At 44.3% G+C, this 22,385-nt stretch overlaps 1 protein-coding gene across 3 annotated transcripts; it reads left to right on the top strand.

Moving 5' to 3' along the window:
* Positions 1-12,235: 12,235 nt before the first annotated feature.
* On the top strand, positions 12,236-21,448 carry slc23a1 (solute carrier family 23 member 1). 3 transcript variants are annotated; one of them, XM_042007954.1, is made up of 15 exons: positions 12,236-12,431; positions 12,544-12,595; positions 13,087-13,318; positions 14,657-14,814; positions 15,229-15,317; positions 15,415-15,482; positions 16,060-16,241; positions 16,512-16,632; positions 16,745-16,901; positions 17,268-17,415; positions 17,488-17,593; positions 17,713-17,842; positions 17,912-18,055; positions 19,479-19,574; positions 20,765-21,448. In XM_042007954.1, exons 1-15 carry the CDS (start codon positions 12,395-12,397, stop codon positions 21,016-21,018), a joined length of 1,974 nt encoding a protein of 657 aa, XP_041863888.1. In that variant the 5' UTR covers positions 12,236-12,394; the 3' UTR covers positions 21,019-21,448. The 3 variants fall into 3 exon arrangements, with proteins under 3 accessions (XP_041863888.1, XP_041863889.1, XP_041863890.1); XM_042007955.1 differs by having other exon boundaries at positions 12,239-12,431; positions 13,145-13,318; XM_042007956.1 differs by lacking the exons at positions 12,236-12,431; positions 12,544-12,595 and adding an exon at positions 12,639-12,939 and having other exon boundaries at positions 13,145-13,318.
* Positions 21,449-22,385: the final 937 nt, after the last annotated feature.

Genomic DNA, 22,385 nt, shown 5'->3' with positions numbered 1-22,385 from the left:
GTGTGTGTGTGTGTGTGAAATGTGTGTGTTTATATATGTATGTATGCAGTGATGTTGCTAGGTATTTGTCCCCTGACACATTAAAATCTAAAAGGACGCAGTAAACCTAGTGTTGATGCGTCCCAGGGGCGCACCTCATCTTTCCCATGAAAAAGCCATAGGCTTGGGTTTAAAATCACAGTAACTAAGAATAGAAAGTTAGTTGTCAGCAGACCAGAGTGTTACCCCTCGGCGCATCTAAAGATGCTAGACGTCTCAATAAGCACAGTGATGAGCATGGCATCAGATGGAGCTGCAGTAACTGATGGGAAGAAACAAAAGCTGAAAAAAACTCACTACACTGAACCTAGCAACATCACTGTGTGCGTGTGTGTGTGTGATCATATTTAAATTCAATACCTCCATCCATGAGTGGAAAACCATGAGGAACCCAAACATCATCTATGTGAAAGTGTCAGACTCTGTAGGCCAGCACTGATTGATCTGCAAAAGAAAGAAAAGTTTACCACATCAGGTGTTGTAAATGCAGTATAACTACAAATATTGGAAATAATAGTTTTGCATAGGAATGAGGGGTGGGGAGCTAACAGAAAGCTTTTCTGACATCTGAAAGATTTGACACTTTCATCGTGAGTTGAGTGAATTTTTACATCCTTTTTTTTTTTTTTTTTTTTTTTTTAATCATTGTTTTTATTTAAATTTTCCATTTTACAAAAACAAACACAAGCCACTAGAACTGGCACAGAACACAAACAAAACAAACAAAAAGAGTACAGCTCAGACACACAAAGTTTGTGACAGACATATCTTAGTCATTGATAAGCCAAAGTCCATAAGTAGAAATTCACGTGCCTTTCAGAAGTATTAAGGAGATTTCAGGTCCGACATAGTCCAAAAATGGACTCCAGGTTTTATAAAACTGGTCCACACTGGCATGTATAATGTTAGTGAGATACTCCAAAGGAATCAACTCGAAAACAATTTTACGCCATCCACTGACAGAAGGAGTTTTGTCACTAATCCACTGTAAAAGGATATTTTTCCTTGCTGCAAACGTAAGAATATTAAAAAGCCTTTTGTTGGTTGTAGCAGTTATATGTCTGCTTGGAAGACCCAGGATCAGTGACACAGGATCCATTCCCAAGTCCATGTGGAAAATACTTTCAAGTTCACATACAATCTCAGTCCAATATTGCTTAAGTTTATGACATGACCAAATACAATGAGTCAAAGTACCCACCTGAGCTTTACACTTGAGACACAGAGGAGAGAGGGAGCGGTTAAAGGAATGCCTGCGAGCCGGTGAAATGTGTAATCTATGTAGAATTTTGAGCTGTAATGCTTTTGTTCGAGTACAGATTGACAACTTTTTTGCTTGGGACCAAATATCTGTCCAAGTTTCTTCATCTATAGTCACAGACAGCTCCCTCTCCCACACACCCCTGACCCTCTGCGCACCAATATTAGTCAATCCGTTAACCACCCCATACAATGAACTGAGAGAGACCCTAGACCAGTGGTTCTTAACCTGGGTTCGATCGAACCCTAGGGGTTCGGTGGAACCTCCGCCGCAGAGGTCCACCCCTCAGTCTAGTCTGCAGTTAGTGAAAGCGTCCTGCTCTGAGATTTCCAACCGGTCCGCTTTGAGGTCGCTGGTTTATGCAGCAGAGTGAGACCTCCCTATCAGACCGCTAGGGCTGTATATGTGTCTGAGTGAGACTCCCTACCGGTCCGCTTTGAGAGAGCTGGATAAGCAGCAGAGTGAGACCTCCTTCTCAGTCGGGACCACACATCGGAATTAGCCCGTTATCTCCCGAGCGCCGATCCAGGCAAATAAGGCGATCTAAAGGGTCGATCGCCGTACGGACTCACGACGTGGCGGCGGGGAACTGGTACTTTTACCCACTGTGATGACACGTTGTAAAACGGCTGTAAAGGAGTGGACGCGCTGCCAGCGTATCACTTCCTGTTTAACAACACCTTCTTTAATAACCCTCCGTCTGACCAGCGGTGTGCGTCAGTGACGTTGGGTTAGCGTTAGTGACGCCGACCCCACGTCCACCTCCAACCAATATTTTATTTTTTACTAAAGAAGGGTTCGGTGAAGGAGCATATGAAACTGGTGGGGTTCGGTGCCTCCAACAAGGTTAAGAACCACTGCCCTAGACTGATGCTGAAACAGCATCCTCTCAATATCAGACACCGCAGGGTGTTGCAGAAGGGTTGTACTATGAGTGATATAATGCCTTACTTGCAAGAAGCGAAAGAAATCCTGCTTAGGAAGTTGATATTTTTCCATAAGTAGATTAAATGACAGAAAAATGTTATTTGAAAAAAGGTCCCCTAACGTTTTTATATTCTTATTACTCCATTGTAGAAAACCAGGGTCTGAAAGACCTGGCAAAAAATCTGGATTATTCATAATTGGAGTAAACATAGATGTTGTTTTAGACCTTCCTTCCAGGCGACGAACAGAGCGCCATGCCTTTAGAGTATTAATTGTTACAGGATTCACACACTTGTCCTTTATATCTTTAAAATTCTTGAAGAATAGTAAGTCATGTAATCTGCACTGTGACAATGCCGTCTCAATGTCCATCCAAGTGGAAGAGCCACCCCCAGACCATTCATATATAAATCTCAAATGAGCACAAAGCTGATATATTCTTATATTAGGCAAGTCCAATCCACCCAATGAACCCGGCAAATGCAACACTGCCATTTTAAGCCTCGGTCTGCGCTTATTCCAAATAAAGGAGCTGAGCCAGCCGTTTATATCTTTCAAAACTCTCTTGGAAAACAACACAGGAATCATTTGTATAGGATATAACAACCTCGGCAGTACATTCATCTTAATCAAAGCAATACGTCCTAACCAAGAAACAGGAAATGAACACCACCGTTCTAAATCTTGTTTAATTTTACTGAATAAGGGGACGAAGTTAGCTCTGTATAATTGGTCAAAGGATGGAGTGATAAAGATACCCAGGTATACAAAGCCTGCAGGAGACCACTTAAAAGGAAAAGAGGGAGCGATATTAGGTATGGCAGTAAGAGAGCCAAGAGGCATCGCCTCTGACTTAGTCAGATTAACCCTATAGCCGGAGAACTCGCCAAACCTATCCATCACCTCTAGAAGAGCCGGTATGGAAGTCTCAGGATCAGTCAGAAGTATCAGGACATCGTCCGCATATAAGGTTATTTTGTGACATGCCTGACCAATCTCTAAACTGCGTATTGTAGGTGTTATTCTTATGGTCTCGGCAAGTGGCTCAATGGCCAATGCAAATAAAAGAGGGGACAAGGGACAGCCCTGTCTTGTTCCTCTGTAGGTAGTGAAATATTCTGAACGGAATCCATTAGTTAGAACGGCCGCTTGGGGATCAGTATAAATTATCCTAACCCATTTAATAAAATTGTCTCCAAGACCAAACCGTTCCAGTGTATAAAGTAAAAAGGCCCATTCGACACGGTCAAATGCCTTCTCTGCATCGAGAGAAAGCACCAGACTGTCGATATGTTGGTGTTTATAAGCCTGGATAGCATTTAGAAGACGCCGTACATTGGTGGCTGAGTTGCGTCCCTTTATAAAGCCGGTTTGATCCTCTTTTATCAATATGGGCAAAAAATTCTCCAAACGCGCAGCTAAAATCTTAGAAAGCAGCTTCCTATCAACATTTAAAAGTGCTATCGGTCTGTAGGATGTACAAGACTTGGGACATTTACCCTTTTTCAAAATTAAAGATATGGTAGCTTCCTTCAAAGATTGTGGAAATTCTCCAGTAGTGAAAGAATGATTAAACATATCAAGTAGAGGCCCTACAAGTACATCTTGAAACTGTTTATAGAATTCACAACCAAGTCCGTCGGGTCCTGGTGACTTTCCAATTTGTAGAGATTTAATGGCTTTAATTAGTTCAGTTTTTGTAATGGGGCTGTTAAGAACAGTTCTCTGTTCTCCTGACAACTTGGGTAAATTAATCTGAGAAAAGAAATTTTCAGTTAATTGTGCTGCATCTGATGTTTGTTCAGAAGAATACAATTTCTCATAGAACTCTCTGAAGCATTTGTTTATTGACTTACTATCATATACCTCATGACCTTCCGTATCAGAAATAGCTGCAATAATTTGAGACTCAGCCTGTTTTTTAGCTAGGTAAGCAAGACATTTTCCGGGTTTATCTCCATGTTCATAAAATCTCTGTCTAGTATAATTAATTTTGCTTTCAGCCTCTTTAGTAAGAAGACAGCCTAGAGCGGATCTGAGAGCAGTAATTTCTTGCCATAAAGACGGTAAGGGCGAAACAATATATAGCTTTTCCTTATCTGCCAATTCAGTCTCCAATTTATTTTGTTTTTCTAATCTTTGACGCTTCTTAGTAGCAGAGTATGAAATAATCAATCCTCTTGCATAAGCTTTACAAGTTTCCCATAAGATAGAGGTGTTAGTGGCTGTCTGCTTATTAATTGTGAAAAACATTTTAATTTCTGTAGAAAAATAAGATGTAAACATAGAATCTTTAAGAATAGTAGTGTTAAGTCTCCAGTGTCGAGACTGGCTCAGTACAGTTTTAGGTTTAATGTCCATAACTATGCTTGCATGGTCAGAAATTATTATACTTTTTATATCACATGACATAACAGAATATAGCTCAGACCGAGGAAAGAAAAAATAATCAATTCTAGTTTGGCATTTGTGGGGGGCAGAGAAAAATGTATACTCTTTATTAGAGGGATGGATACTTCTCCAAACATCAGCCAATCCAAGCTCATCACACAAAGCACAAAGAGCCTTTGCCTGGGCAGATGGGGCCATAGTACCATGTGGGAATCTATCAATAAGTGGATTTAAAATTAAATTAAAATCACCACCCACAAGTACAGTGGAATCAACTGAAAGTGCTGCCAATTCGAGAAAAACTTTAGTGAGAAAAGAAATCGGGTGGGCTGGAGGAAAATACACATTCATTATCACAATGTTTTGCCCCTGTAAATTCCCTCTAATCAAAACATAACGGCCACAATGATCTCTAACATAACTAACAATAGTGAAGGGCAGGGATTTCTTGATCAAAATAACCACTCCTCTACTCCTAGTTGTGAAAGACGAAAAGAACACTTGCCCAAATATTCCTTGTTGAAGCTTGGAATGTTCAATGTCACTGAGATGGGTCTCTTGTAAGAGAGCAATATCTACATCGTTCTTTTTTAAGTAAGTCAAAATTTTTCTGCGCTTAATACGATTGTGGACACCCCGCACATTCCAAGTACAAACCCGTAGCTTATTCATCTTAATTTAAAAACACATAGAAAATTAGGCAAAGAAGCATAAGACCTGAGCTGCGTAAAAGCATTACAAATAATATAAAAAACAAAAAACACAGAAAAACAAATAATGAACAATGGGGCGATATCCCTACTGCACATGTAGGGAACTACCTTCCTACACCCATCAGCAACGAACAGCTGACAGGTGCAACAAGCGCTACACTCACGCCTATACATAGGTGTAACACACAAGTCCGTTTCGCTCACGGTGAGAGTACAACTTCACCTGGAGAATCATAACGTCAGCAAATGCTTTAATGTCACTCAGTAGCCTGCTGGACACCGAAGCCAGGTTAATACTCACGTAACTCCAGAAGCTATAGTCCAGTACTTGACGTAAATCAGAAAAGAAAAAAGAATATCCCTGTGATTAAACCAAAACGTTACAGCAGAGAGTCGACAAAAGCCGAGGCAGCCTCCGGTGTGTCAAACCTCTTCTCTGCCCCGTTGGCAGACACCCTCAGCGTTGCTGGATATATGAGCGCGTAGTCCACGTTCATCCTCTTCAGTCGAGTTTTCACCCCATCAAAGGCCTTGCGTTTTTTGACCACTGCCGCTGAATAATCGTTGAAGAAAGAGACGTTAAGACGATCCGCGGGCTGGTCCGGGTCAGCAGCGAGACGTCGGGCAGCAGCCATTACGCGTTGCTTGTCGGTAAAGTTGTGAAACTTTATAATGATGGGTCTGGGGCGTTGGTTGGGACCCGGTTTGAGCGCAAGAGTGAGGTGTGCACGGTCCACCTTGATCTTTCCAGATTTAGTTGTGATCTTCAGAAAAGTGGGGAGCCACGTCTCCACAAAAGCAACTGCATCTCTCCCCTCGGTGCCTTCAAGTAGACCAATCAGGCGTAAATTACATCTGCGGCTGCGATTTTCTAAGTCATCGATATGATCCACCATTTCACCAACTTGTTTCTCAAGTTTAATCACTTTAGCTTGCAGTAACTCCGTGGCGTCCTCAACATCAGAAATCCTGGACTCCGCTTGGCCTACACGAGTTCCAAGCGCGTGCATTTCAGCAGTTTGGTCGCGAATAGCAACAAGCACTGTGTCAATTTTAGCATAGATAGCCTGTGTGATATTATCGGACATCCTTTCCAGAACTTGAAGCACACTTGGATCTACATTATCTGTGTCACCATCTTCAGCTTCAGCTGGGCCCAAAGCAATGGCTTCCTCCAGAGGCTCCGCGCTGTTGTTATTAGACTTACTTGCAACAACTTTGTCACTCATAGGCTTCTCTGCCACGGGCTCCGCGTTAGTATTTGCGGGCTTGTCTGCAACGGGTTCCGCATTGTCGACAGTAGGCCTCCCCGTAGCAGTCTTCTTTTTGGCTTTGGTCTTAACCTCAGGCATCTTCAGAAAATAATTGTCCAGGCTCATTATAGAGCTTCTTCCATCATCAAAAATCAGACTCTCCTCAGGCAAATAAAGTAAATAAACGGATAATTGAAGACAAATCACCGGAGCTCAGCGGAGCACGATGCTCACTCTACGACGCCATCTTGCCTCCTCCTTTTTACATCCTTATTTGATGATCATATTTAAAATAAATACCTTTGACCAGAAAGAGACTCAGATGGACTTCTGCTTCCACCGTCTGCCAAGGATCGAGAATGAGGCCGCGAGGGGACGCCAATCGGTGTTCTTTCTGCATTTTTAGAGGGTTTAGACACTGGTGAGGGTTAGCATGGCAATAAATAAAAATTACTTTACACATATTTGGTTAGTCAACACTTGGCATTTTAATTGTGGCATTTAATTCAAGTTGTAAACTTTCAGTTCTGGTACAGAATACTTCTAAATATCTGAGACCCAATCAAATACGAAACATGTTTCACACAACCACATACCAAACTGTGCATCTGTCATTTGGGGAGGAGTTGGAAGAACAAAGTCATCTGTTTAAAAAAAAGAAGAAACAAACAAACAACAACAAAAGAAACAACAAACAACAACAAAAAAACAAAAAACTAAAAAACCAACCAAAAAAAAAAAAAAATTAACCAGTAATTGTAGTGACTACTTGGCCTAATACTGACATGGTAGTGATTGAAATGCTACAATGACTGGTTCTGCATATGCATACCTTTTGTTATTCTTTTCTTTGCTTGAGTCTCACTGTTTGTATTTGCAGGATTCAGGATGAGGCGTCTTTTTGTTTTTTTGGCAGTTGGGGAATATTTACCATACTGTGAATTTTTCATTTCGGGAGGAGTTGGAAGAACACAGTCATCTGTAATAAATAGTCAACAAGCATTAAAAAGTACTTTCAAACAGGTATCCTACCAATAGGGATCCAAATACAACAATAAAACCTGCACGTGACCATCATACTGGCTGTGCACAGAGGACGTAATGTCCTTTTCCTGGCTTACTCTAACAATACAATGTTATCATGATGGAGGCCTTGGGGCCATGAAGACAGTGCCTTCAGTGTATTGGCTCCTGTGAATTAAGACATACCTTCACAAGGAATACATTTTCGAGACTTCTCGGTAGCCTAAAATTGTTAATATGCATTCAGTAAAATAGTGATTTTTCAAACAATTAGGCATTCATGTGTTGACCATCTTAGCTTGAACAAACAAAAAGAGGTTAGAACACCCTGTGAGAGGTATAACAATAAATGTGAAAAACAAAAGAATGTCATTTATTACATACCTCTACTCTTTAACAACACATCTGGAAGATCTTCTTTTTGTCCATCTTCACTGACTGAAAAATAGAAGAAGTCAACAAATTTTTGATAGTCATTTACAAATGTTTCAGTATTCCAATGATCAAAGTTGTAAAAGTTCACTAGATACCCATTTGGTAGTCAGGATAATATTTTTTTTTTTTTGGCCTCCTCTTTGTTGGTAACTCCTCTTCTGAGCCACTTAGTTCTGCAGTTGTTGTAAAATCATACTTCTCACATTCCTTCTTGTCATCTGAAAGTATATACAGCAATAGTAAAATGCATACAAATAATTAGGTCTTATTATACAAAAGCAACTGGATAAAAATGCAGGTTTGGCTATTGCTTGTTTCATTTTTTTTAGATAAGCGGATTTCTTCTTGCAATCTATCTCGATCCGCCTGTCCATCTCCCGCTCCATCCTTCCCTCACTCGTGAACAAGACCCCGAGATACGTGAACTCCTCCACTTGGGACAGGACCCTATTGCAGACCCGGAGAGAACACTCCACCCTTTTCAGGCTGAGGGCCATGGTCTCGGACTTGGAGGTGCTGATTATCATCCCAGCCGCTTCACACTCGGCTGCGAATCGCTCCAGTGAGAGCTGAAGAGCACGGCCCGATGAAGCCAACAGAACCACATCATCCGCAAAGAGCAGAGACCCAATCCTGGGGCCACCGAACCGGATCCCCTCCACACCTCGGCTGCTCCTACAAATTCTGTCCATAAAGGTTATGAATGGAATCGTGACAAAGGGCAGCCTTGGTGGAGTCCAACCCGCACTGGAAACGATTCTGATTTACTGCCGGCAATGCGGACCAAGCTCTGACACCTGTCGTACAGGGACCGGACAGTTCGTACAAGCGAGTCCGGCACTCCATACTCCCGGAGTACCCCCCACAGGAGTCCCCGGGGAACACGGTCGAATGCCTTCTCCAAGTCCACAAAGCACATGTAGATTGGTTGGACAAACCCCCACGCCCCCTCAAAGACCCTGAATAGAGTGTAGAGCTGGTCCACTGTTCCACGACCGGGATGAAAACCACACTGCTCCTCCCCAATCCGAGGTTTGATTGTCCGACAGACCCTCCTCTCAATCACCCCTGAATAGACCTTACCGGGGAGGCTGAGGAGTGTGATCCGCCTGTAGTTGGAACACACTCTCCGCTCCCCCTTTTTGAAGAGGGGGACCACCACCCCAGTCTGCCAGTCCAGAGGAACTGTCCCCGGTGTCCACATGATGCTACAGAGGCGTATCAGCCAAGACAGCCCTACAGCATCCAGAGCCTTAAGGAACTCTGGGCGGACCTCATCCACCCCCGAGACCTTGCCACCGAGGAGCTTTTTAACCACCTCAGCGACCCCAGCCCCAGAGATAGGAGAGCCAGCACCAGCTACCCCAGACTCTGCTTCCTCATCGGAACACGTGTTGGTGGGATTGAGAAGGTCTTCGAAGTATTCCACCGCCTCACAACGTCCCGAGTCGAAGTTAGCAGCCCCCCGTCCCCACTGTACACAGTGTTGACGGAGCACCACTTTCCCCTACTGATCCGCCGGATGGTGGACCAGAATCTCCTCGAAGCTGTCCGGAAGTCATTCTCCATGGCCTCTCCAAACTCCTCCCATGCCTGAGTTTTTGCCTTAGCGACCGTTGAAGCTGCGCTCCGCTTAGCCGGGAGCTGCCTCTGGAGTCCCACAGGCCAAAAAGGCCCGATAGGACTCCTTCTTCAGCTGGACGGCATCCCTTACTGGTGGTGTTACCTGGTAGATGGTGGTGTTACCTGGTGGTGTTACCTGGTATATGGTGGTGTTCCTGGTGGTGTTACCTGGTGGTGTTACCTGGTATATGGTGGTGTTCCTGGTGGTGTTACCTGGTTGGGTTAATTGGTATATGGTGGTGTTACCTGGTAAATGGCAGTGTTACCTGGTGGTGTTAACTAGTATATGGTGGTGTTACCTGGTGGTGTTACCTGGTATATGGTGGTGTTCCTGGTGGTGTTACCTGGTGGTGTTACCTGGTATATGGTGGTGTTCCTGGTGGTGTTACCTGGTTGGGTTACTTGGTATATGGTGGTGTTACCTGGTGGCGTTAACTGGTATATGGTGGTGTTACCTGTTGATGTTACCTGGTATATGGTGGTGTTACCTGGTTGGGTTACCTGGTATATGGTGGTGTTCCCGGTATATTGAGGTGATACCTGGTTGGGTTACCTGGTATATGGCGGTGTTACCTGGTGGCGTTACCTGGTATATGGTGGCATTTCTGGTATATGGCAGTGTTACCTGGTTGGGTTACCTGGTATATGGCAGTGTTACCTGGTTGGGTTACCTGGTATATGGTGGTGTTACCTGGTGGCGTTACCTGGTATATGGTGGTGTTACCTGGTGGTGTTACCTGGTATATGGTGGTGTTCCTGGTATATGGCGGTGTTACCTGGTGATGTTATCTGGTATATGGTGGCGTTACCTGGTATATGGCGGTGTTATCTGGTGGTGTTACCTGGTATATGGTGGTGTTCCTGGTATATGGCAGTGTTACCTGGTTGGGTTACCTGGTATATGACGGCGTTACCTGGTGGCGTTACCTGGTATATGGTGGTGTTCCTGGTATATGGCAGTGTTACCTGGTTGGGTTACCTGGTATATGACGGTGTTACCTGGTGGCGTTACCTGGTATATGGTGGTGTTCCTGGTGGTGTTACCTGAGGGTGTTACCTGGTGGTGTTAATCAACGTGATCATCATATTCATCGCCACACGTGATTATTGATTTATTGACTGGAGATTGGTTGATTGGTTATTGATTTATTTTGGCTCCAGCAGGAGGATCATGTTTGTATGAATCAACTTCACCTACTTTAGTAAATTTAATGTTCCCAGAACTAAAGGCTGAGGAGGAGTGGCACCCATCTTCCAATCAGGGTTTTTTACACAGATGATACTCAGATCCATGGTGAATCCTGATAAAACAGATCAGATTATCAGATTACAAAGACGTCTTAAACCTGCTTTTTTTTCTTATGTGCTGCTGTAATTGTGAATTTTCCGAAGGAGTCACCCCAAAGGATTAATAAAGTTAAGTATAAATCACTAACTCTAAAGACATAAAAGACCTGGATGATTCTTGGTTTTCTCTTTTTAAATTCACACAGACTGAGGTTGTTGTCTTTGGACCCGAGGACATCAGGAAAACTCTTATACTTGGAATTATTCTGGACCAGGAGCTGGCAGGAGGAAAGGCCGGTCATCCTGAAGGACCTGCGGAGGAGATGTTGGGGTGCAGAGCAGGAGCCGAAGTCAAGGCTAAGAAGCAGAGGTATATGCCAGCTGTGCCAGAGGTTGAAACGTGGAACGTGAGATCTCTGGGGAATAAAATAGACAAGCTCACTGCGCTTATTAAGTTCCAGTAGGAATACTGTGAGTGTAGATTCATGTGCTTTACAGAGGTGTGGCTTCATTCATTCATCCCAGACCATAGCGTAGCGGTACCCAGCCTTAGCACCATTCAGGTGGACAGACACAATGAGCAGAGGCAAGAAGAGAGGTGGAGGATTGCTCTGTATGTGAGTTGATGATGGTGTAATCCTGGACATGTGCATGTGAAGGAAGGTCTCTGCAGCCCAAATATAGAACTGCTTGCTGTAGAAATACACCCATATTATCTGCCTCAGGAATTCACCTCTGTCGTTGTCATGGCAATGTACATTCCGCCAGGGTATAGCCCGGGGGCCATACCCTGGGTCCCAGGGCGGCAACCAGACACCAGGGCAAGTACCAACCAGCACCATGGCAGCATATCCAGGCAGGCCCAGACCCCGGGCACATACAGACCCCACCACCTTGGAGGGAGGGGGGGCCACCCCCAGTCACCAGAGCCCAGAACACCCCACCCAGAATAGCCCAGTCACTCAGCCCAGGGCCAACACCCACCGACCGAGGCACCACTAGTGGCCTCACCCCCCACCACGAGGCGACCCCAACCGCTGGTCCCCACAGCCCCTGACAGGGCTGGACCCAGAGCTGCCCCCACTGCAGAGCAACCCAGTCCAACGCCATGGGAATCCACCAAGAACCTGCAACCACGAGTCACTCATGGCCATTTTCCAGCCCCCAAAGCGATGAGGTCACAGTCCTCCACCTACACTTCGAAAAAAAAAAAACCTCAGTTTGTTTATGACATGAAAACACTCCAAACATGATTTCCTAATGGGCATCATGACACGGGTAATAGAGGGTTAAAATTCTCCTCTCAGTGAACAAGCTCCATCAGATTTTCCCATCAGAGCACTTCGCTCTGACTGCAGCTTTACTGCATTTAAACAACTCAAAGCTCGTTTTTCTACGTTATCTTTAATGTTTACAGGAACACATTTTGATGTCCTGGTGAAATGTTTCTGCTCTGTGAGCTTCAGATTGATGAGTCAGGTGAGTATCAGGTGTGGGTGAGAGTCAAGGTCCTGACAGTTAATAATCTGTTGATAAAGTGGTGGACTTCAACCTGAAACTCTAAAATAAACCCCTCCGTCCGCCTGCTCAGGCGTCACTGTTCAATCGTCGCAGCTGCAGCCCAGATGGAAGATGATCGTAAGGTAAACTGATCAGTGATTATTGATTGATTCTTGGTTTCAGATCTTTGTGTGTGGTCCACCAGGACAGGTGCTCTCAGCCTCATGAGCACAGCTGTTCAAACTTTATTTAAACTGCAGTCATTTCACTTCCTGTTTGATCACCTGACCAGATACCGGCTCTGATCTTGTTATATTGATGACTGATCTGTTTTCTGTGTGAAGAACTGACTTCTGATCAGGAGAACAGAGCTCAAACAAGTCACGTCACACCTGAGAACACCTGAACCAACAGGAGGTGGTGGTGTGTCACGGTGACCCAGAACAGCTGATTAACTGGGTCACCGTGACACAGAGACCAGTTTATGGTTGGTGTCAATCACTCAGAGACAGCGACTGCTGGTTTCCCTGTGTTTGCACATGTGTGAGATCTTCTACAGATTAACTGTTTCTATAAAAGAAAAAAAACCTGCATCACTTCCTGCATTTTCTTCACCTTTATCTTCATCCTCCAGTTCTGCTGCCAGCAGGAAGTGTCAGACAATTGACCTCCAACTGTCTTTGTCCAATCAGAGTCATGATTTCCTGGAAGAGGGGGGGAGCCACATTCAAGACAAACCCAACCATCCAATGGATGAGCTCAGAACAGTAAAACAGCCAATGGAAAGAGAGAAGGCGGGTTTGGACATGATTTACACCATCGAAGACGTCCCACCCTGGTACCTATGTATTCTACTGGGACTACAGGTAAAATTGGGATTGGACTGGGTTTATACTGGATTAGACTAGGATTAAAATTGGATAAAACTGGGATTAAACCAGGATACGACCGGGGTTAGGCTGGGGTTACACCGGGGTTAGGCTGGGATTACACCGGGGTTAGGCTGATTTTACACCGGGGTTAGGCTGGGATTACACCGGGGTTAGGCTGATTTTACACCGGGGTTAGGCTGGGATTACACCGGGGTTAGGCTGATTTTACACAAGGGTTAGGCTGGGATCACACTGGGGTTAGGCTGGGATTACCCTGGAGTTAGGCTGGGATTATACCGGGGTTAAGCTGATTTTACCCCGGGGTTAGGCTGGGATTACACTGGGGTTACGCTGGGATTACACCGGGGTTAGGCTGGGATTACACCGGGGTTAGGCTGGGATTACACTGGGGTTAGGCTGGGATTTCCCTGGAGTTAGGCTGGGATTACACCGGGGTTAGGCTGGAATTACACTGGGGTTAGGCTGGGATTACACTGGGGTTAGGCTGGGATTTCCCTGGAGTTAGGCTGGGATTATACCGGGGTTAAGCTGATTTTACCCCGGGGTTAGGCTGGGATTACACTGGGGTTAGGCTGGGATTACACCGGGTTAGGCTGGGATTACACCGGGGTAAGGCTGGGATTACACTGGGTTTAGGCTGGGATTACACCGGGGTTAGGCTGGAATTACACTGGGGTTAGGCTGGGATTACACCGGGGTTAGGCTGGAATTACACTGGGGTTAGGCTGGGATTACACTGGGGTTAGGCTGTGGTAAGGCTGGGATTAGGCTGGGGTAAGGCTGGGATTACACTGGGGTTAGGCTGGGATCTGACTGGTTGTATTATATGAATTTCGTTCTGGATACAGATCATAATGAGCTGTTTAAAATGGATCCACATGGTTCAGATTTTCAACTTTCTTATTGATGTCTGACCCTAACCCTGACTATGAATCACTTTTTTACAGGATGGAATTCAGACACTCTCACTCAACCACACTAGTTAACAGATTGATTAGTAATCTGGCTAACAGACTGGTTAGCAGTCTAGTTAACTGTCTGTTGTTTTTGGGCTCAGTAAGGAAGCTACATCTGCATGTTCCTCGGTGCTAACATAAGTAACGAAGACTGTGTTCCTATTCAAAACAAAAACGAGGTTCACTGGTCACCCTGGTAAACACTCAGCAGTTATCTTCTAAGAAGTCTTACTGGTGTAATTTTGTTTGGTTAATCCGGACACCGTTCCCTCGTCTGATGTTTAGGAAATGACCCAAGTCTTCTCCAGACTGGAGCAGGGTTTCTGTGTTCACCCGTCCTCTGATGTGTCCACAGCATTACCTGACGTGTTTCAGCGGTACTGTCGCTGTGCCGTTTCTCCTGGCGGAGGCCATGTGTGTCGGCCAGGACCAGAACACCGTGAGTCAGCTGATTGGAACCATTTTCACCACTGTGGGAATTACAACTCTGATCCAGACCACCGTGGGAGTCAGGTGAGGACCGGATCTTAACAAGGTTACTTCAGGTTCAATTCAGGATTTTGAGTTTCATTAAAGATAGTCATAAAGAAGGGCCACAACATTACTTTGAATTCCAAGCACTGTTCTTAATGGATGGTGGCCTTCAATGGCCAAAATTCTTCTGTGAGTAGAATCTGTTAGATCTGATTGGTCAAGAGAGCCTTAAATTCTCTCAGATTTGAACCTTTTCCAGGGCAGGTGATGTTTCCAGCATCTGTTGTCATGGTGATACAACCTCAAAAAAAGTGAATTAGCTTCATAAAACTGAACTGATCTCTCCATAGGTAGGTTAGTTAAACTAGATAACCAGAAGATAACCAGGGCGTTCTGAACCTAAAGAGGTCCTCAGAGGAGTCAGGTGAGAGTAACAGGTGTGTTTGTGTTCAGACTTCCTCTGTTTCAGGCCAGTGCATTTGCTTTCCTGATTCCTGCTCAGGCAATCCTTCGTCTGGACAGGTGGAAGTGTCCCAGTGACGGTGAGTCTGTTTATTTGTTTATAGTTTTGGTTTTCTAAATAACAAGATGTCAAGACTGTTTTTTATTTAATTAAATTTTATTTCATTTTTTTGCCAGAGGAGATTTACGGCAACTGGAGTATTCCCCTGAACACCTCACACATCTGGCATCCACGGATTAGAGAAGTACGGCTGTATGATGGGGTTGGGGTAGGCTTGGGGCAGAATCCAGGTTGTCTTCAGCTGGAACTGGGGAGGACTTGAGGCAGAACTGGGCCTGTGGTGTCATTAAGGAGCACTTGAGGCACAATCGCTTCCAGCTGCCGAACCAGACTGGTTCAGGATTGTATCCTGGTACTAGAGCAGTGTACAAGTTCTTTATTTTTTTTGTAATACCACAGTGGATGTTCTGTGGAAGTTTTATGAACTGATTTCTCAGGCTGTACTGTGGGGAACTGGACCAAGGCCTTCAGTTCTATTAGAATCGAGATCTCAGCTGGAGTTTCTCCTTTTCCTCTGAGGGTACTGGACTCCATGTGGCAGTTTTTACATTCCAGTTTTCACGGACAGAATGTGAAGGTGAACAGGAACTGTGGTCAGTCATTCAGGATTCGATCTCTGGGGCTCTACTTCCTCACTGGAGCTGGTCCTCTTCTGGAAATGAGAGGATCTTTGTGTTAGGTCACAGATTCAGGTCTCTCAGGATCTGGTTCATGCCTGATTTATTGTTTTAATTGTTGTTTATTGTCGTGTTTGTCTACAGATTCAGGGGGCCATCATCATGTCCAGTCTGGTGGAGGTTCTGATTGGTCTTAGTGGATTACCAGGTCTGCTGTTGAAGTACATCGGTCCACTGACTATCACACCAACCGTCTCCCTGATTGGCCTGTCGGTGTTCACTACAGCCGGGGACAGAGCCGGGTCCCACTGGGGCCTGTCAGGACTGTGAGACGCCTGTCTGAACACCTGTCTATCTGTCTGTTTGTCTGTCTGTCTGAACACCTGTCTATCTGTCTGTTTGTCTGTCTGTTTGAACACCTGTCTGTCTGTCTATCTGAACACCTGTCTGTGTGAACACCTGTTGTTCTGTCTGTATGAACACCTGTTTGTCTGTCTGTCTATCTGTCTGTCTGAACTCGTGTCTGTTTTTTCTTGGATAAACGGATTAATATGATCTTTCACCAACAGTCGGACAGGTGTGTTTCTGTCTCTCAGGTGTATCTTGCTGATTGTGCTGTTTGCTCAGTACCTGAGAACGACATCACTTCCTGTTCCTGTCTACAGTAGAAAGAAAGGACTGACATACTCAAAAGTTCAGATCTTCAAGATGTTTCCTGTAAGAATCAACAGAGCGGGCAGGTGGTGATGTCAGTGATGATGTCAGTGATGTCAAGGTGATGTTGGTCATGATGTCATTTAGTTCAGAGCATTCTTTGATCATTTCTCAGATCATCCTGGCCATCATGCTGGTTTGGTTTGTCTGTTACATCCTCACCCTGACTGACCTGTTGCCGAACAACCCAGATCGCTATGGACACAAAGGCCGAACCGACGCCCGCGGCAATATCATGACGTCGTCACCCTGGTTCAGGATGCCCTACCCTTGTAAGTCCCAGTGTTGGCCTGTCAGAGGCTTAAAATTAGTTGATGGTGATGATGATGGTGTTTATGATAATCATGAAAATGATGAACTGTGATGGTGATGGTGAGGATTATGATGATGATGGGGTGGCATGGCTCAGTGGGTAGTGGTCATTCTGTAACCTGAAGGTCGGTGGTTCGAGCCCGGCCCAGAGAGCTCATGTCGAGGTGTCCGTGAGCAAGACACCAAACCCCTCAGTGTGTGAATGTGTGTGTGAATGGGTGAATGTTACGTATATGTAAGGTGCTTTGGGTAAAAATGCTATAAAAGTGAAGACCATTTACCACGATGGTGATGTTTATGATGATGATGATGGCCATCTCTTACAGGCCAGTGGGGGTTGCCGGTGGTAACGGTTGCCGGGGTGTTGGGAATGCTTAGTGCAACCATGGCCGGTATCGTGGAGTCGATTGGAGATTATTACGCCTGTGCTCGTCTTTCTGGAGCCACGCCCCCTCCAATCCATGCAATCAACAGGTGGGACAGGAAGTGATGCCATCAGGTGAAGTCTGGTCTGCAGGTGTTTGTTTATTTGTTGATTTGTTTCAGGGGCATATTCACTGAAGGAATGTGCTGCATCATTGCTGGTTTGTTGGGGACAGGAAATGGCTCCACCTCCTCTAGCCCAAATATAGGCGTCCTAGGCATCACTAAGGTAACCATACACAGCTGAGGGGAACCTCCAGTCCTGGATAATGAGTAATAGAGCCAGTCTCCGCAGACTGAACTCAGAAGTGTACAGGGGTTTGCTTTATTCGTTGACCCTCTGTGCAGGTGGGCAGCAGACGGGTGGTACAGTACGGAGCTGGAATCATGTTCCTGCTGGGGTCAGTTGGGAAGTTCACAGCTCTTTTTGCCTCATTGCCAGACCCGATACTTGGAGGAATGTTCTGCACACTGTTTGGTGAGTCACAATTAATGGCCGTTCACACAGGTTCAGAGGTCATGTGACATTTATCCATGTGTCTCTCAGGGATGATTACAGCCGTTGGTCTGTCAAACCTGCAGCTGGTGGATTTGAACTCATCCAGAAATCTTTTTGTTCTGGGGTTTTCAATGTTCTTCGGTCTGACACTGCCAACGTATCTGGACACACACCCCAACTCCATCAGCACAGGTGAGTTTACCTGCATATTGAGGCAAAATGGCGGCTGATCTGTTCAGCGTCCATGTTTGTTTACCAGGAAAAACCGGACCTTTAAATCTCCTCTGTGGGTCTGGTTCTGGTGGACAAAATGAGCCTTGATGTGTGACTGTTTTACAGGTTTACAGGGAGATTAACTACTTAGTTAGTTGGTTAGTTGAAAGAAAGATACTGGATGATAAAGCAACACAACACCAGTTTCTAACTTTAAAATTGTGTTTCTGACTCATTTTAATGTCCACTGACATTATATTCTTATTGCATCACATCGTATAGCATCACATAGCGTTGTATTGCATACCATCATATTGTATCACATCGCATGTATTGTACTGCATTGTATCATATCGTATTGCATGGTAACATATTGTGTCATATCACATCATATCATATCATATCATCGTATTTTATTACATTTTGTCATATTGCATCATATTGTATCGCATTGTATCACATCTTATCATATACTGTCATATACTGTATCATCATATCGTATTGCATTGCACTGCATGGCTTTGCACTGTTTTGTATCGTGTTATATTGCATCATATCCTATCACATCGTAACATATTGGATCTTGTCGCTATGTATTCTATCACATCGCATTGTATAATATTGTATCATATCATACTGTATCACATTGCATCGTATCGTTTAATTTTATATCACATCATATTGTAATTCATCATAATGCATCGTATTGTATCACATTGCATTGCATCGTATCACATTGTATTGTATCATAACGCATCATATCACATGAAATTGTATCACATCGCATTGTATCGTATGGTATCATAACCTGTGTTGGTGTAGGACTGATGCTCTCTGTCATTTCTTTTCTTTTCTTTTTCTGTTTCTCCTGTCCAGCATCATATCAGCAGAATGATGGTCTAGCTGCCGTGTTGTACCAAACTAATTAGCTTTGTTTTATGGATGTAAGGATCCTCTTGATAATCTGATTCTCTCTCGCACTTTTTTCTTATCTATCTATCTATCTATCTATCTATCTATCTATCTATCTATCTATCTATCTATCTATCTATCTATCTATCTATCTATCTATCTATCTATCTATCTATCTATCCATCCTTAATTATGGAATTCGACCCGGTCATATTGATACCTAGCATTGTAGAAAATACTGATGAAACTGATTCTTAAATTTGGTAACAGCACTATCTGACAAACATCTACTAAAATTAAATTTATTACCAGCCATTGTATAGTCAAGTAAAGTCAGAAGTTATTAAGAAATGATCAGCCAGAACAGGGTTATGAGGAAAAACTGTTAGTTCTGTTAGTTGATGCCAGACATCAGGACCAGTTAAGGAGTTTGATCATGAGAATGAGGTCTGTCAGATAGATATCATATAGATCAGCTCTCTGTGTTCAGGCCTCGCAGAACTGGATCAAATCCTGACGGTCCTTCTGTCCACTGAGATGTTCGTTGGCGGTTTTCTGGCTTTTTGTCTCGACAACACAATACCAGGTAACACACACACACTAGTGGCAGAGCTAGACTTTTATACATGGGGGTCCAGACTTTATGAGGGTTGTTCCTCTCTAACACTGCTATAACTGTTCACATCACAGACATGAGAAATAAAACACCTTTACATTAATAATCTGGATCAGCAACAAGTTGGAAAAGGTCCATAGAAGGATAAGGTGGTGGTCACTCATCACGATTTTGAGGCTAAACCAGCTGACCTTGCTGTGGAGAAGCTCAGCAGTGGCACAGAACTAGCATAGGCTGTCTACATGTGGATTTCAGAGATCCTTCATTGGTATTTCTGACACTGAGACATTCTAACATTATAATCGTGTTAAGTCTCTCCGTCATATAAACACGCTTGATCACATTATCTATTGTCCATGTAAACATGTCAGTTGGAATCTCTGATCAGACTGGTTTCAGTCGGGTAGATGACATATTTTTCCATGTCCACATAGCTAATGATCACCAATTATTCAGCTGTAGAATGAATGCATTTATTTAAGTGGGTCAGTGATGCTTTCACTGACACCGGTGCAGACCTGGACAATTTTACTGTGATGAACTCATGCTGCATCCTACTCGGACCGCTGTCAGTAGTAGACAGTAGTCCATGGCTTTGGTGTCATCAGATGGACAGCTGAAGACAAAATGAGCGCTGCAGACCCGGTATCAGGGCATCCAGGCTGCTCGCTGCTGTTTCTTCATGGGAAACCAGTGAAATCTTGTTCCCTGACCACATGCCTTCTCGCCTCCATGATTGGAACAGTCAAATACACACCAACTGTTCAGCACTGCTCTAGTTTCCTCAGTAAAGACAAACACGTCCTTCACTTCACAGGTAGCTTTCTGCACTTCGGAAGCAGTTTTGCGTCTGCGCGGGTGACGTAGCATAAATTAGGAAAAGGGTGCAGCCTTACATAACATTAGTAGCTGTACCTTCCCAGGGACAAAATCTCTTCTAGGATGAATAATTATGAAACAAACTTGTGAAGAGGTACTGGTGATACTGGTTATCCATGTAGGTCTGGAAAGATGTTTTTGTCATTCACCTGAGGTGAGATTTCAGAGGGGCTAATTAGCTCTGAGCTAGTCTACCTGAAGCCTTTCAGATCAATAGATGGATCATTAAACACCTGCAGTGATGATGATGGCGTCTGAGGAGCTTTTCTTCTTCTCTTCAGGAACCCAGAAGGAGCGAGGGCTTGTTGAGTGGAGATGTCCCGTCTCTTCCTCTTCCTCCTCCACGTATGACCTCCCTGTGGGAATGGGCGTGGTCAGGCGGACTCGCTGGCTCAGGCGGTTTCCCATCAGCCCCTCCTTCACTGGTTTCAGGACCAACGATGAAGCTCCGCCTCCCAGGCAGGAGGAGGTGGAGGAGGGAGGAGAAGGAAAGGAGGAAGCAGCTGACCTCCACCTGCCCAGCACCAGGGTGTGACTGTGACATTGTCATGGAGATCAAGCTGTGTAAATGTTTCTGTCTGATGTAATATGTTATGATTGATTATTGATCAGCTGTGATCGACCTGTCTCAGTCAGAATGTCTTCGTGGATCTAACTTCACCTCCTCAGAAATCACCTGAACACATCACCCGTTCAGGTGTCAGGAGACTTCTCCTGGAGTTCGTCCAGCCCTGCAGCACCCCCCTGTGGAGGGTGACTTGATACAAACCACCTGCTGTCTGATTGGACCTTCAGGGTCAGCTGACCCAATCACAGCAGGCCGTCCTTGTGATGTCATAGCCTGACCAATGAAGGGTGGCACTGTTGTTTATTCCATCTCTTCAACCCTGCATGTTACCATGGAAACCTAAAATAATAAACATGGCTGTGAGGCACTCTTGTTTATGAACATCAGGAAAATAAAAACAAACATGTTTACTCTTCAGTTGTAAGAATAAAATAAAAATAAGAAATATGGAAAATTTCCTCCTGTGATCTTCATCATGTCCTGATTCATGAAAAGGTTTATCTTCATCATGTGACCTTCATCATGTTTATGGCATGTTGTTCATTATGTGACTATGATGACATGATGTTTTAATCCTACTGTATGATGTCATGGTCCTCCTGTGACATTTTCTTAAAACTAGGCAACAAGCATCGTCATGGTAGAAACTTGAAAGTTTCCTCACCTGTTCACACCTGAGTTTACAGGTAGGCCACATGACTTCACGTCTTCATTTGGATAAACTAAGACATAAAATTCAGATAAAGTTTCTGGATTTATCTGCAGCTGATGGATCAGGTGCTGAATGACAAAGATGGAGCCTGATCAATGAAGAATAATTGATTTATTGTTTTCATTGGTGACATTCTCAGAGAATTCAGACTGTCAGAAGAAACAGGAAAAACTGGAAGGTTCTTAAAAAAGTTCCAATACAGCTTTTTTTTAGTGGAACCAGATTTCTTTGTTCTTTTTCTTCTAAATGAAGGAGCTGAATGAACGTCGTCCTGATTCCAGTGGCTCATCATGAAGGATCTGGGTTGTTTTTATCCACCAAAAGGCCGATAAAAGAAGATATACGCAGTTTCATCCATCTTCTGCATCTGTTACACGCGACATTTGGTCTGTTTTCAGGGAACTCAGCTATCCGTCGCTTAATGCAGAAGATGGAGCGATACCACCAGAAATCGTGGGGGCAGTGCCGAGCAGAATGGCTGACGTGTGACCAGCGAAAGAAACAAACTAGAGAAGAAGAAGAAGAAGAGGATCACGAAGGGAACAACCAGAAACTGAGTGAGCTTTTGAAGAAAGAATATACGAGTGTTCAGGGTGTGTTGGGCGGATTTAAGCAACTATAT

The sequence above is a fragment of the Melanotaenia boesemani genome, chromosome 15 (assembly GCF_017639745.1).
Source record: "Melanotaenia boesemani isolate fMelBoe1 chromosome 15, fMelBoe1.pri, whole genome shotgun sequence".
NCBI lineage: Eukaryota > Metazoa > Chordata > Actinopteri > Atheriniformes > Melanotaeniidae > Melanotaenia > Melanotaenia boesemani.
The sequence above is the reverse complement of the archived record's forward strand: the minus strand, read 5'-3'. Positions and strand labels throughout refer to the sequence as shown.

Excerpts from the sequence above, each read along its gene's own strand:
- slc23a1 (XM_042007954.1), top strand. The coding sequence starts at position 12,395 with ATGTTTCTGCTCTGTGAGCTTCAGATTGATGAGTCAG. Across the intron at positions 12,432-12,543 it reads GCTTCAGATTGATGAGTCAG|GCGTCACTGTTCAATCGTCG; the intron begins GTGAGTATCAGG and ends CCGCCTGCTCAG. Across the intron at positions 16,633-16,744 it reads AGATCTTCAAGATGTTTCCT|ATCATCCTGGCCATCATGCT; the intron begins GTAAGAATCAAC and ends ATCATTTCTCAG.